General features: G+C 42.4%; 1 protein-coding gene across 2 annotated transcripts in view; it reads right to left on the reverse strand.

The window, feature by feature from the left end:
* The window catches only part of rnf43 (ring finger protein 43), a 66530-nt gene extending 52541 nt beyond the window's left edge, over positions 1 to 13989 (reverse strand). For both annotated transcript variants that reach the window (XM_028421222.1, XM_028421220.1), the window contains exon 1: positions 12563 to 13989. In XM_028421222.1, coding sequence (XP_028277023.1) covers positions 12563 to 12784 — 222 coding nt within the window. In that variant the 5' untranslated portion in view covers positions 12785 to 13989. The remainder of the gene's footprint in view (positions 1 to 12562) is intronic.
* Between the last annotated feature and the right edge of the window lie 2514 nt (positions 13990 to 16503).

Raw genomic sequence — 16503 nt, forward strand, 5'->3', positions numbered from 1 at the left:
TAGTCCATCCCATAGCTGATAAAACTTTATCGTACATTATGAACAAGTGGAAGATTACAGCATTGCAGCAGTGCTGTTACTGTGTGCCTAATCACCTGTCCTGTCTTAAACGGCAGGGAATAAACACCTCACTGTTAATTAAAAGCTCCAGAGATAAGACTGAAATGAGAAGCTACTGTCTCCATTGCTTTGTCAGGGTGAAAAAGGCCAGGACTTCCTGCTGGGGAGAGGAAGTGGGCTGTGCGAGCGTGTGCATGTGTGCGTAGGGGGATTATCTCTCCAATTTACCCAGCTCCACTGAACAACAGAGCGGCATACTGTATAGCCCGGGGATATCTACAGTAACATCGCATATACAGTATGTGCCACACACACACTTCAAAGCGCCTTCTGTTTACATATCAATTATAAAGACTCACAATCCAATTTTAAAACACACAACTGTCCAAACTTTAAAGTATGACGTGTTTACATGCCACTGAGAGTGTCGTATGTACAGACAAGATTCAGCCTAATATGGGCAAGCACCTGGTTCAAGTATGATGATGCTGCCACCTGATCAAATAAGCCATATAATACACCATAATAGACACACATTCACAGTATTCACCCAGCTGCTGTCAGCAAGATAAATCAAAAATGTTGTGTTGGGAATCATACACAAACTGTCTCTATGCAATCTAAAATTAGAGGAACAATGTGGCTGCCACATATCAGCATTAGCCAACAGGGGGCATTACAAATACATTCAGCTGTGTCTAAATCTGGTTCACCTGTTGATAATACATGGCTCACATGTGTCTAACAGCATTATAATATTTTGAACTTTTAGTTTTAATGAATTCCTTGTGACACGATGGCATAAAAATCAAAGGAGAAAAACTAACTATTAAATTGGAAACTTTTCATATGGCCTGTCAGGACCTTTATTTGAAGCATGCATAGTAAATTATATGAAAACTGAAAGACTGGGAAACAAAGCTGGATTTGTATTTTAGTAAAACAGGTCACAGCTCTGTGTGTAAAGATCCCTCTCACTCTGAAAGACTGACTGAGAGCACAAAAAGAGATCAAGCAGCTCATTTAACACTTATTACAGAGAAGGAACACCAAACTAGGTTTCTCTGGAAATTGACTTGAAAAAACGTATCTGGATTTTCTGGTCCTCACAGGCCGTATTAATAGTAATTATTTCCTCCTAAAACTTGTTCACTTTGATCTGTGTATCTCTCAATCTTGTCAGAGAAAATTCTCATCATCACCAACATCCAATTAAATAAAACAGATTCTGAGTCGGCATACATGTTATGTAATGTTTCATGACTAAGTCAATGAATAAAATCTGATTTGTTGATGAGCTGTGTACACTGTGTGTTGCTATGTTCTTATGGATAAACTCATTAAACATAATGAGGCAATCAGGCTGGATCAGAGCAAAACAATGAAGTTGTCATCTTGAGATAACAAGATAATAAAGTCATGATGCTGAGATATTAGTGTTTGATATCTTAAGATAGCAATATAATGGACATGTTATCTCAGAATAATAGGCTCACATAATAAGCCTGATATTCATGAAAGTGTGATTTACTGTCAGGAATAATGACAATAATGACAACACTTAAAAAAGAACATGTTGTATTTCTGGTGGCAGAGCTACTCTACATTTGGATCACGGATGTTGCCTTGGCAATGTGATATGAGATGACTGGCATTAACATTTATGAGCAGCTACATCCGCTTACAGCATGGGTATATAAAGCCTCACCCTAGCACAGCCTTCTTATTTATCACCAGCTGACCTTATTGCTTTTTATATTATTTATGTCCATTTAAGTCCCTTTCACTTGAAATCATCATCTATTTAAATATATTGTGACTGTGTATTCCATAATATTGTGCAGTATGTACAAATAGGGTTTTCAGCCTAATAACTATAACAAGATCTTTGCCTGTCAAGTCATTTTTAATTAACAGATTAATTAATATAATAATTGTTGTAATGCTGTTAGTGTCAGAATTGTAAATTAAAAGAATCCTTGTTGCATCCATGCTTGGAGTTATAGCCAGAAGCTATGCAACAACAGGATGATCATCAAGGAAGACTCTCTTGTGGCTCTGCAGTGGCAGCATAATTGCAAATTAACTGTGATTTTTTAATAACACAAAACTACAACAGAGGATGTAAGTCCTTAAAAACAGTTATTTCATGGGTTAAGTTGAAGCATTCATGTCTCTGCTCTTTCACTTGCATTTAAAAAAATGAATGCAAACATAAGAGGGATTATAAAGAGAAGTGTGAGTGGGTGAGGTGTCTGCCAAGGACAGTTTAACCAAAATGTGCATGTTGAAGCAAGGGAGATGAGAAAAAGGAAGAATGTGAGGCTGAGAGACAGAAAGAGAGTGATAGGGAGACAAAACATGGGGAGTGCTTAGAGCTGGGATAGATCCTGAAGCAGAAACTGTGGCTGTGGCCTTTTTGGAAGGACTCCAGGGCTTGTAGCGCAGGTCTTCTTTGATAATGGGCCACAGTATGTGTAAGAGTGTTGGGCTGCAGCCAAGGTACACAGCCTTTTGGTAATAGTTAACAGAGTGGGCAAACAGTGGAAGTCAGCAGCATGGAGGTAGGTCAGAGAACTGCACTAGACACAGTGCTAACCCCCCTGAGCCCAGCCCTCCCTCCCTCTCCCTCTGATAGATCTGGCGTTGCACTTCGGCTCTTGGCCCAGCTCCTGACTCTAAGGTTTGGACTGGATCTTGATAAACAAGCTGTTGATTCATATAAGACACAGTGATGTGATGAGAAGTTTCTTCATTAAAGGGGTGTAAACAGTCCAATGCTTTGAAAGGCCTGCCAATGCTGAAATTTGTGTAATGTAATTTAGAGATTCTGAAAATAATGTAAGGTTAAGATGCCTTTTTTAATTTTTTGCTCCGATTTTGGAAAAACTAAAACTTCACAGATTTTACACACTGCCTATACCACTGACATATGCCATGTATCTAATTACACAGTTATAACACTAGTTGGCAAAGAGATTTCACTTGTATGCCTTCTATCTAGAGTTTGTTTCCTCTATAACAGATAATGACTGGTTTATCGATTTTCTAAATGTTTTTCCACTGCAGACAAAATCCAGATGTGCATTGTGGATGGGTTTTTGTCCAATATGAAAAGGGCTTATAGAGATGTGATGCCATCAAATATGGAGCTACCAGGCAGATCACAGATATATAATTCAAGCAGGAGGTAAATGAACAGATTAGCAATAGGTCTATCAAAACTGTGCAACCACTAACAGAAATTAATTTCCATTGCTTAACTTTTAGTAAAGGCACTGTCACCATAATCTTATTTAGACATTGCACACTTCCACTCATGTCCTACTGCTTCATTTTCTCATTATTATATACATTCACAAAGACTTAATGCACTGGAAAATAAGGTTGTGACATGAGTGGAACATTATGTGTCATCTTTGTGTCCAAGACTGTTAGTGGCTGACCGTGTCACATCTCATTTGGCAGAGATTATAAATGTTATGTTGTTTCTGTTACCACAATGTCAGCCTGTCTCTTGGCCATTCTTCATGCTCACATTTGCTCTGGTTAAGAAAGAAGGGATACGCTTATGTGTGTAGGTGTGCGTGTGTGCGTCTTGCTTTCAAGTAAGCCTGCAGCCTCAGACAGTCCAAGGACTCAAAAAGCGGTAGACATGTCATTACCCAATCCTCTGCCAACCTGCTGCTCTAATCTCAGAGTGAGCAGACCAAACACCAAACCACACACAGCTCTGCTTTAGTCTTTAGAGTTGGCTTTCAGTTCTGCTGTGGTGTAATGCTGTGCTAACCTTAACCTAGGGCTCAGAACAAAGAGCAACACCATGCTCCGCTCCACTCCCGCACAGCAATCTGGGGGTTTAAATAGCAGGCTGTGAGGGAATGAGGCCTGGCAGCTGGAGTCACCAACAGACCATCTCAAAGTAGAAAAGGAGCCCATATAACTCCACACAGCCCTAAAAACATGCCTTGTTAACTGTCAAGTACTGCTTTTTTCTTGCTTTGGATTCCCTCCCACACAGGAGGTTATCAGGTGAACGGCCCTGATGAGACATCATGGCCCTGTTCTCTCAAATACAAACTGCCTTTTGATCCGCCCACCTGATTTCAGTCATTGCACACCAAGGGCATCTGACATTGAAACAGCAAGGATCTGTTTTTTTTTTTCATTTGGAGTGTGCGGGAGCCTAATGCTGGAGTAAATGTAAATACATTGGTTATGTAACCCAGATGCAGATGATATTCCACCACCACTATCACTTCCCCTCAAAGTCCTACCCTGTAGTCAAGGCCATTTCAAGAGAATAATCTGAAAGCATTCCAAGTGGAAAACCAACACAGCATGCTGGCATGAAAAAAACCTCAAGATAGTAATGCATACTTTGAGAGAGTTCAGCAATGAGATCATCTGTGCTGCCGTTACAGGCCAGTGTGAGCTGTTAGTGTTGGCTGTACCACCCTCCAGAGGGTTAAATGTGAAGGGAGTCAGTGACTGTCCAAGCCTCTCTCAGAGCACCCTGAACAGCAGTCTGTCAGCATTCCTGCTGGGTGCCAAGGTATTTACTTTGGACAAGAGAGGGAGGCACTGAGAGGGACTGGCTCTAATTAGGAGCAGCCAGTCAGGAGGTCATGGCCAATTGGAATAGGTCTCCTAGATACGCAGTCCTCTCCTGAGGGCTGCTGGACAGTCAGCTACATACAGTCAAGTTTTGGTTTAGTTGTTTTTGGAGCATGCAACAAGGTCACTGCATAGCTGTCCTGAACAGTTATTCCACCTGGGGGGTAAGACTTATAAATGGTTGCAGCAGCAGCACTGATTTAACATGGGACAGTTTGATAGGGGAGTTCTAAAATAACTAAGGAGTATTTTTGGAAGTCATTTGGTCATCATAGTGATGGGCAATCGGACAATCTTACAGTTCATCATGGCCAACAATTTGACAAATGTTCAAAGGAATTGTTCAGATTGCATCAAAAAATAAATAGCAGCACCAACCGACCTTTCCTACTTCATATCAACTAAGGAAAAACAACCCAATTAGTACAATGCTTATTGGATACAATTTACATCTAGTCTCTGCAAGTTATTTTGTATAGTAAAAATAGCTCGGCAGATGATGACCAAAAGCTTGCACACCATGTAAACAATTGAAATGAGACAAGAACCTCAGTATAAATTAAAGATGCAGAGAACCTTGCAGTAAAGTCCAGTAAATCCAGGGCTGAATTGTGTGATAAGGACTATGGATGCAACTAAACAAGCAGAGGCAGGCTGAGAAGTAGCACCAATAATAATGAGCAGGGAAACTGTATTTGTAAGTGCATGTATAGGTGTGCCTGAGGCCATGTGACACCAGTTCAAATTCTCTCAGCAAGTCACATGGGACTTTTTGTCTGCAGGCACGACTGTGCATTTTCAACACAAACTTGCAGAAGGGAGAAAAAAAAGAGGGAAACAAGAATGAGAGCATCAGTCAAAGCATGACGGTGTACTGCTCCTTCACAGAGAATTGTTATTCACCTTCTGTGATTCTGTGGCCTCTATTAAACAAAATACTTACATATACATTTACAGCTTAATTGACCATGCTGCTGAGGCATTATATAAAAACATTAACCCGCTACACAAAGTGCATTTACAAAACTAGTTTGGCTATGGTGTAAACACATGTGGAGTCAACCAGTAGCTGCTGTCGAGCAATCTTAGACTACAACATAAGCTCGCTTTCACCCAAGATCTGCATCAGTGCATGTGGAAATATAGACATGTTCAAAAACAGCAAGGATGAAGGCTGAATTTTAAAGATCTACTAAATAACAACAAAACAAAACCTGTTGAAGACAAAATGTGCATCCACCTGACTCCACTTATGCACCAACTAACACATGATGATGATGAGTGGTCTGTGGCCTGCATTAAAGTGAGAATGTGTATCACAGACCTGCAAGAACCAAGCAGTCAATTTTAACACAGCTAAAAATGGTTTAGAACAGTTTCATTGTTTGCAGTGAGTTTGGCTCAGTCCGTCTTTGTCATTCTGAAATCTGAAATTTGTATTCAGCTTAGCTAATTCAATAAATCAGGCTCTGCATGGACAAGGGAGTGTGAGGACTATTATCAAAACTAACACTGAAGCCTTTCTGAGGAGGCAAAAAAATCAGGTCAAAATCAGGACATGTTGTTTGTTGTTTGGAAGTGACCATGTGACTTTCAGAGACATAAAGCATTTTTTGTCAGCTGCGTTATCTCCCTAGATCTGGGGTTACAATATGGCTTTTGTAGTCATGCAGCACTGAAAGATCTAAGTCACTTTGATCCCGCTTAATAGAGTTTAGTAAATGATCTCAGTATGGGTGCACTACCTCCTGCACACACACACACACACACACACACACACACACTGTGGATACACTCACAGAGACTCACTCAGGCTGTTACACACATAAAGAATCAGAGCGTCACACAGGTGAAAGCTCTTCCTCTTGCGGATCATTGAGCCAAGCATTGAAGCAGAAGAGCAGAGAGTTTTCTTCTGCTCTGTGATCGCTGCAGATTCTGTTTTTTTAACAGTTTCTCTCCACAGCTCTGATGCTAATATTGTTATAAACAAGCAGTGCAAACACTTCCAGCTTGTCATACAGGACCTAAACAACTTCAAATGAATTGATTTTACTTGGAGGTGTTCTTGGCTGTATTTGCCAAAGCGGCGAGCACAAAGACAATTAAGAGAAAATATCTAAGAGAATGACTAAAGGAGCCACAGGGAGCCGGAGAGAGGGAGGGAGTTTGTCAGACAGCATTTATCTGTGGTATGGTGATGACTCTTTTCCTCCAACCTCTCAGCAAACTAAGCGCTTCCTGCCCTTTGAGTACATGTAGCCATTTTTGTCCTTGAAACTAAAGCACATGCAATGAATTACAAACATTTAAAGAGCTGTCAAGAAACAAGAGAGGGCTGGTTAGAAGAGAGGAGGTAAAGAAGAGGAATTTGAAGCTGCGCTGCTGGGAGAAAGGAGAGCGAGACAGGCAGCGAAATGAAAAAACTGCAGAGATGATTTTGAGCCTTTGATGTGAGCAGGAGCAGAAAAGTCTGCAGGCGAGGCAGAAGTTATTAGAGACTGACTTCATGACTGAAATCAAGGGAATATTAACTGTTAAATAAGACGGGAAACAGTATGAGGGGTGATAGTGAGTTCAATTTTAGAAAATCTAGAAAATTATTTTTCACTTTTTGTCACTTTATATTTTTCGTGAAAACTTTTTTTGTAAAAGTCTGCTCATCATCTTGAATCTCAAGAAAGTTCTCCACCACAGAAAAAAACAGCACCAGCTCTGAGATCCAAGGTCACCACTTCTTAGCACAATTGGGTAGATATGAAACCGTAAACCAAAGTGAAATTCTGATTTGAGAATAGCACTAAATGAAAATCTTGAAATGCATTTGTACCAGTGTACAGTTGACACATTACAGTCAGAACCAAAGTTGTGGACTGATAAACACAGGCCTCTGGAAAACCATGTCTAAAGACAATAGTACTGATTAAATGTGTGCAGTATTGTCTTAGGCTTATAAAAAAATGAATGAATGAGTTGTCCAGGGTTGTATAGACACAATAATACAAGAAAGCTGGTGCATTTTAGTCACCTCACTGCTGCTATCCCAACCTTTCGACTGGGAGAGGACACCAAACAGACACAGCCAACTTTCCCATCAACAGCATATGAATTTTCCTGCCATATGGTACAATTGTCATCTGTTGCAACATGGTTCTCTGTAAATCTCTATAAATGTGGCCTTGATCCCCAGGGAGGGGATAGCTTGGCCTCCACACCCGCTATGGATCAGCAGGCTTTCCTCTGTACTCCCAGTGGATCGGTTTCAACTGGAAAGAGACAGGTGCTTCACTTGACCTGAGCTGTCAGGACAAATTCAGAAAGGTCGCACAAGATAAACATCTCACCGAGTATGCAAAAATGCCAAGGTATTCTCCACTGTTTAACCCCAGACGTTTTACATAATTAAATTCCGCTCACCCTAAAAGCAGCTGGGCCCCTCCCGGCCCCATGTCAGGTGCACTGCCATCAAAGGGAAATGAATGTATGTATGTATTAAGAGTATGCGTGCATGTGTACTTTTATATTCGGCCGTGACTCACTCCTCTCCATTGTAATGGATGCGTGTCTACATAATGATACAAGTTAAAAGAGCTGCTCCTTCAGTGCCTCAGTGGTTTCTCAGAGGGACAGACAATAAAAGTGCTCAGAATGAAGAGCAAAACAAGGCCTGTGTTATCAACATTTAATTTCAATGTGTGTATATTTCAGGTTTTTCCACTACTCTTGTCTGAGACCATTGATGTGTGTGAATGTGAAAGCACACACAGAAGCATAACAGTGTAGGAGGACAAGGCCTCTCTGTAATTGTAAATTTGGTAATGCTGTTTGTTTCTGCTCTGATGTCCTCTCCTCGGTTCACTGAGGAGTCCTGTAGTAATTCCTTGTGTGTGTGCATGCTCCATATGGGTGCGCACCAGAAAATGTGGAATTAAGTATGCAAGTCTTTCATAAATGTTTGAGGGAGTGGCTGGATCAGTGAAACAGTGACAGTGGTGGAGTGTACAGAAGAAACAGACCTTCCCTGGTTATTTGCATGAGGAGAGCTATGAAAGAGACACAAGTATGTGTTGTATAACATTCAAGAATTCCAGACCTGGGCTAATGACTAAAAAAGAAGGGGGCCGGCAGGATTAAGAGATTTGCCATGTTTCCCCTACCTGCGTCTGCCCTTAGAAACATCTCAACAGCCATCGCTTGTGGAAGAGGGCGGACAGGACAACAGCAGCTCCTGCTTCCTGTGCTGCAGGCTGCAGCTTTGTCTGATCCCTGCTCAGGAGAAACCATTAGTCCACAGCTTGTCTGATAACCTAGACACACATGAGGGGTCTGTTCAAGGAATGAACAAGGGGCAACACAGACCTGTGGTCTCACTGGAGGAAGGAGACGGCAGCAAAGCAGTGACGGGCCAACTGAACTGATGACCATATGGAAATAAGAAAAGAGAAATATGCCCTGAAAGCACATCTGTGTTAGCTGGCTAAATAAAGGAATGTAAATAATCTTTGGAGCAGCATGTTTCTAATGTTATATGCTGACTTTAAAGTTGGCACCTGTCCCCAAATGGCCTCCCTTTCTGCACAAACAGCAGTTAATCACAAAAAAGTCGGTGTTCTTTTTAACAGGCGCTGGGCAGGAGCAGGGGGAAATTGTGAGCTTATGGCGATTTCATTCATACCTTTATGTAACTGCCAGTGTTGCCGAGGGGCAGATGGGATGGATGGGGACGTGATTCTACTGCTGTTTATGTTGAGGTCTCATATGGTATCCATACCAGTGGACACAGCAGAGGTTTGTCTGCCAGACATGAGTGCAGTGGATGTGAAGTGAGGCTTATAGCAAAATTCAGAGTACTCCAGAGTAGTGTGTTATCAAAAGAGATGCAAGAATTTGACTTCAGTGAGCAAATGTGTTTGCCAAATGTGAGGATTACTGTTTTATTGAGTTCAGCATCCATCCATTTTTCTTTTAGTATATTCCATTCACAGTCTCGTTTCATCCACAAACTGTCTATGACTATGCACTAAGGTTCAGAACATGAAACATTTGCACATTATGCCACATATACTAAAGTCAAACTATACACTGCAGCAACCCCTGCAATGTAAAGCACAAGGAGCCCTGAGGAGCCCTGAACAGGCTGTTATCTCATCCAGGGAGATAGGAAGTACGGACAGGAAATCTAGAGGGAGGGGAAGGAGAGGGCCCATATGGGAAGTGCAGTGTAAACAGTCTCAGCTTTTAATCATCCCAGCTCACGTTTGGAACTGAACACACTTTGATGTTCTCCCTCAGCGCCCCCTCCGCCCTCCCATCCCTCGTTCCCAAACGACTGTGCTGAGGGCCAGCCGGGAGGAGGCGGACGGAGGGAGGAGGTAGGGCGGGGGGACATGGAGATACTGGACTCGAACAACCAAGGCCTCTGGGAGAGAGAGAGAGACACGAGGAGGCATACAGTACCTTATGGGACACTGAGAAATGAGACCAAAGAATGTGAAGTGGTGCAGAGTTAACTGGTGTTCAGTCAACGGTCAGGCCTGCCTTAATTACAGCTGATGTATTTGAGGGAGCTCTCAAAGGTCAACTCAACATTTCAAAGAACAAAGAGCCAAAAATACAAAGCAGAAACTGAAGAAAGGAAAGTCAAGATGCCTTTAAGTGAAAAAAAGGTGGAGTCTCTTAATTGGGCAGTGTGTTAAGGATAAACTCCATCTCTGCAGAGACTCGAGGAACAATCCCCTCAAAAGTTCAGCATTATCTCTGAAGCTTTTGGACTTTGGACTACTTTGAAAGGGACAGTCAGAATTCCATAGTGCTTGTATTTGGCCAAATAGTGCTGGCCAGACCCCACCCAGTGTCCCAAAGAACGTGTTCATTCAGAGGATAGGGCATACTTCCAGGGAGATCACAGTTTAATAGATCAGAGGGAGATACATACCAAAGTAAAGTCCCATGACTTGAATAGACTTAAGGAAACTGGGAACGTCCTCTATCTCGAGTAGTATGAGCTGGTCCCACACACATTAGCAGACATGGTCAAAACAGGATGTGATGGTTTACAGAAGAAATCTTAATATGAACAAAGGATAAAGCAGGGCTCAGAGCAGCATCACATTGATGAAGGTAAATCTGCAGCTAAACTGAAAAGATATAAAACAGCTTTATGCATTGGCCCGGTCCAGAACTAAAGCTGTGGTAGCTGCTGAAAAATCATAAAGCACGAAAAAACTCACAGACATCTCCATTAAATACCCCACCAAGCTGACTTACACTTAGACGTATACGTATTCAACACAGAGACTGAGCCTGGTGTGCACACCGAGGCACAGAACCTATCTCTGGAACTTGCCAGCCTTTATCCCCCTCATCCACCACAAGACAAGCACATAAAGCGGGACTGTAAAGCCGCCTGCAGAGGCAGTGAAGGCCTGTTAGAACAGGCCTAAGCTGCAACAAAGAGCATCCTGCAGCATAACACCACCTCTGTGCACTGTGAGAGCAGCCCGGCAAGGGAGTCTGACAAAACTACACCTTTGACAGAACCACAATCATGGGTTTGACTTAAGGAAACAAGAAAACAGAAGAGCAGACAAAACCAACTGTACAGACTATTTAGGCAGCAAAAAGAATGAGGAAAAAAAGGGAGGGATCTTAAAAAGAGGGATTTAACCTGTTGCCATTCTGACTGTGTCAGTCATAAAAACAAAATAATTGGCTAAATGTGGCCCCGGTGCAACTTGTTTTACACCTTTAGGGAAATGCGGGGACAAATCTCTTCTATATCCTTGATCAAACCCTGTCACAATGCAAACAGTAAAGGATTTTATATGGAAAAATAAAAGAAAGCTGGAAATCCCAGAGAGCTGGAGCACGTTTGATCTGAAGCAAGGCTGTGATATGCATCACAGCATGTTGTCAACATCCCACACAGACACATTAAAGTCACATCAGGGAAGGAAAACAGCAGGGCCTTTTCACCGTGCCTAATGGGCTTTCTCCGTAAAGAAGCATGTAAATCCTTATCAATTATAGCAAACTGCAGCATCTGGCTTGGCCATTCACAAAACCTCCCACACCTGGTGAGTGAAGAGAGACAAGATCCTACAGTACCTCATATCTGTCGTCCCCGTTTCTCTGGAGACGGTAAATAAATCGACACAGACGAGCTTTATGGTCTGGGAACCATAATCCACTCCTGAATCCTAAATATGCACACTGAATACACCACATATTTCACATCTATGGGGTTAATATGTTTTTATATTATTGCTAAAATCACTTTGCCTAAATTACCGGTTTACATAGGTCTCCACATGATTTACTGTGCTACTTAACAGTATGCTACCACACCTAGATATTAAATATGTTGGAAGAAAGTTTGATGCCAAAAATAGTTACAGCAAAACAAAGCCGTCACCTTAGAACAGATAAAAACCGCTGGGCAATCAGCCAAACCACTGTTAAAACAGACTGAAAACAAACAAACGTTGGTAACAGCTGTTTGTCAGCACAGAATTTAGATATTTTGTCATCACATGCTGATTATTTTGATGGTTCATCAGACAAAGGAGTCTGCAGGAGAAGCATGTGGGGCCCATAGTCAGTACACAGAGGGATGGATCCGCTGAAAGATGAGCCCCTGTCATATCAGTGCTGTGACATTGGATGGATGGAATGAGAGCGTCCACAGACAGATCCCCTCTGATCCATGTACATGTACAGAGAATGACACATAACATGTTTCATTAGTGTACTAAGGTGACTTTGGTTCATCCTGAGTTTTGAGGGTGGCCCACAGAAACACACCTGGCATCAGGTGTCCATGTGGATTGTGTCTGTAGGTGCATGCTCAGTGACAACATGTAAACACTCTTTGATGACACCTTACCTGCATTAGTTTTCCCTCCGCTTTGCCGGCGCTTCCTCCAACAAACACCCCCTCCAAAATGATGGGCTTCCCCGTCGGTTCGTGCTTCAGCAGTGACACCTTGATGAGGGCTCTGAGGGCCGGCCGCTCCGACTCCAGGCTCGGCTGGCCCAGCACCACCTGCAGGGCCGCCATGAGCAGCCACGGCCAGAGCCCGGCCAGGCGCCGCTGGGGGACGGTCATGGCCTCGGCTGTAGCGGCGGTGCTCGGCCGCACATGGTGGACTTCAAAGCAGGCAAGCACCGCGGATAAACAAAACTCAGAAAATATTTATACACACTGGTCCCTCGTCTTTCTGCCTCGGTGACTACTTCTTTACAGATACAATCCAAACTTTTAAAGCTGGAGGACCTCCATCATAAACCAAGCCTGAATGTCCCGAAACTTCCATTCAGCAGCAGAGTTCATATTCAAACACGTTATAGAAATGCATAGCTCTCATATGGAGCTTCCTTGCGGACAAACCTTCGACATACAACAATGAACTTTTATCCAGTGTCATTAATGTGGCCGGCGGAACGCTGCACGCACCGATGCGCCGTGAGGACGCGCCGCGTTATGTCAGATGCTGAAGTGTGCATTGGTTTCCAAAAGGCTGCTCTTCATCACACCGTCGTCCCCGTTTGTGTTTGAACTGCTGCATCCACGTCCTGTGTATCCGACTTTTGTTTTACAGTGCACGTCAGTCACTGTAGCTTACAATCACATGTGGCGTCGACAGACAGCGGGTCCCGTGGCGGCCACATTTTCTGGATAAATCCACCCGAAACGCAACACAGCCACGACTTGAACTTCAAAGGCTGCGCTACAGGTTGCCGCCGCAGTTACAGCGCGTGCTGGCGGATAAATGCGCTGCTGAAAGTTGAGTAATGTTTTTTTTTTTTTTTTGTTACAGCCGAGCAGTTGCGAAAAATAATCCTCGAAGAAGCTGTTAAATTCAGCACACTGCTCTATCTAATTATTAACCGATGGCTGCTTACTTCACTCGTAACTTGGTGATTAAAGTGGATCCGAAAACGAGGCGACTTCTGCAACATTCATATAAACTCATTTTCTGCTGTTGGTCCTCATTTTAAGCAAGCGGCTGCCAGAATAGACAAGAGGCTTTCCCCGAGTTCAGAGCCTCCGCTGCGCTGTGAGAAATTAGACCCGATCCTCCTGAGAACCCCGAGGGGGAAAATGAATCGTTTATCAAAAATATCAACACGTACGAGGACGAACCGCTGCAACAAGTGCGGAGTAAAAGTGGTCCGACCTCCTCGTGGACTCCACGTAAAGGTGATAAAGCGGAGAGACACTGTGTACAGTTGTGACACCGTCCCAAAAGTCTACCTCCCGGACTCTCTGTCGCTCCCCTGGGATCTCATTGACAGCCTGTACCTGCTCGGCTGTCCTGCTGCGTTCATGTGCTAACGGACATCAGACATTTTTTTTTTAAAACGAGCGGCCAAAAGACTGGGGAGGAGTAAGAAAACAAAAACAAGTCGTGTAAAAAAATAAATGTTACTGTTGGAAATGTAAAGTAAAATTTCACCAACTCTTTCCAACTTTAATTTAATGATCAAGTGCCATCAAATACTAATTTTAGTACAAGCAGCAGATTGTCCACCGAATGCACTTTAATGTTAGAAAACGTTTTCTAAGTTATTGATAATAAAAGGCGGAGTTTTGGAGTCGCACCTGAAAGCAGCATTACACACCGAGGGCGGAGCAGGCGCACATCAGTCGTGCTCTTAAAAAACAAGTGAATGGCTCCCTCTACTGTCCACAAAGCTAGCGGACTATCTAGCCTAAATAAAAGAATAAACAAGCCAACCTTATTTTACTTTAATAACGCTTCATACAAATACTTGTTACACAGTTGATAAAAAGTAGTGAAAAAGAAAAAAGGTGAAGAAATCATCACCTCATGGTCACTACTACGAAGCAAACATATTGGTACATTTTTACTATTTCAATCCCCATTACATATATTTAATATTTCTTCCTTTATAAAATATAAAAAGCAATCCCCTAAAACAATCTGCATAGTGCATACTGAAATGTAGTCAGGCTATATGAGCAACACTTTAAAAAGTCAATAAATCTTTATATCTAAAATCTGGAGGTAAAACAACAACATATTTAAAATGTCGTGTGGTACAAGAGAAATTCTCACTGTTGTACTCAAATGTACTGTTTCTTACGAATGTAATATAAAAATAGAAAACACTAAAATTACATAAAATGTACAATTACTATAATATTTTTTAAATAAGATAATAAAGAGAAAAAGTTAGAACCCCACCCAAAAAACAAACAAACATTAAATTGGAGAAATTGGAGATTAAGATCTCAAGAAAGTTAAGATCTCAAGTGAATCAGGACTCCCTGTCCTCAACAAGCTGAGCTCAACAATCTGCAATGAGAAATAAAACTGTCAGCAAAGCTACTGCTACCACGTTTTCCTTTCACTATTGATAACTTGTTTGGCCTCCATAAATATTCTGTCATGTCTCACCTAAGGATCAAGGCGTATTTTCCGTACAGCTCTGATCCTCACTGCCATCTACAATGTCACTGAGCTCCACCTCTATGACCACAGTGTCATCTGCATCTTCATGGGTAACCTTGGCATAACACAAAGGAAGACTATAGCAAATACTGTACAGATCTAGTGCTGTGCTACATACATATCAAACATACAAATATGGATTCTGCTGTAATTTTTACCTTTATAAAATAGTGTTGTAAACAAGAAAAGAAATTAAACACTGTCTGTAGTTATCATAATGTATCATTTTTAGTTATCTAAAAATAATGACATGTCACAACAACGCATGTTCAGCTCAGAGGGCCAGGATTGAAATGACCTAACTACAGTCAGTGTTTCATTTCCTGTTTAAGGACTCACCTCACATATAGCATCTGCGGGCATTTGCTCAGGTACCGAAGCCACAGACTCCTGATGTTCATATGTAACTATGGGGGCATCGCCTGACGCAGCCTCCTCTATAGATCCAGGCCAGAGACCATCTGCATTGCCAGTGCTGGAGGTTGACTGTAACACAGGCTCAGGCCTCTCTGGGGGCTCAACTTTAATCGGGCTGTTGAGGGGAGTCTGCATCACCTCATTTGCAAACTGGAAAAATGTGTCAAAGTCACATTTTTTCTCTTCCTGGTTTGCATTACTTTTAAAGTACTGGTTTTGGGCCCCATGAGACAACTCAATCAGAGAATATCCTGCCTAAAACAGTAACATAACGGTGTCAAAACAGCTCATTGTCCTTATTGAATCACTGATCATATGGTGGAGAAAACACAGCACAGTTCACCTACCTGATAATAACCACCTGACATATGTGATGGCATAAGATGTGGATGGTAGTAACAGCAAACTTCAGAAAAGACAAAATATAAAAATAACATAAATACACTGATTACGACCAAGTAAATGCACATTATAGTTTTTGTCAACAAGTGGGTGTTTTGTTGATAAGCAGGTGATATCTCACATGGTGGGTAGTAGTAAGGCTGATATTGGGCATTCCAGGGATTAATACTGGAGTAATGTGGTCTTTCCAGGTTTGCAGGGGCCAGTCGCGGCAGAGTGTTGGAGGTTGAGGCAACTCCAGGGTGGCAGCGAGTGAAAGGTCCTGGCATATCTTTGTGTGATGCAAAGAGGGCAGTAGAAAGGGGTGCCCCATGATTTCTCATCAGGTATCTTGGTGGGATTGGGGTTGCGACATGTGCTTTTATGGGCTGGGGTCTATTTGGATAATAAGGATGAGGGGACTCCTGGTGCATGGAGCTATACGGTGAGGAGCTGCCTGCAGACACTGCACAAAACACAACTGGTTAGACAGAGCATGTCTGTGGAAGTGAAATACAATCACTTTGTTTTACTCATACAATGAGACTCG

The sequence above is a fragment of the Parambassis ranga genome, chromosome 14 (genome assembly GCF_900634625.1).
Source record: "Parambassis ranga chromosome 14, fParRan2.1, whole genome shotgun sequence".
In the NCBI taxonomy this organism is placed as follows: domain Eukaryota; kingdom Metazoa; phylum Chordata; class Actinopteri; family Ambassidae; genus Parambassis; species Parambassis ranga.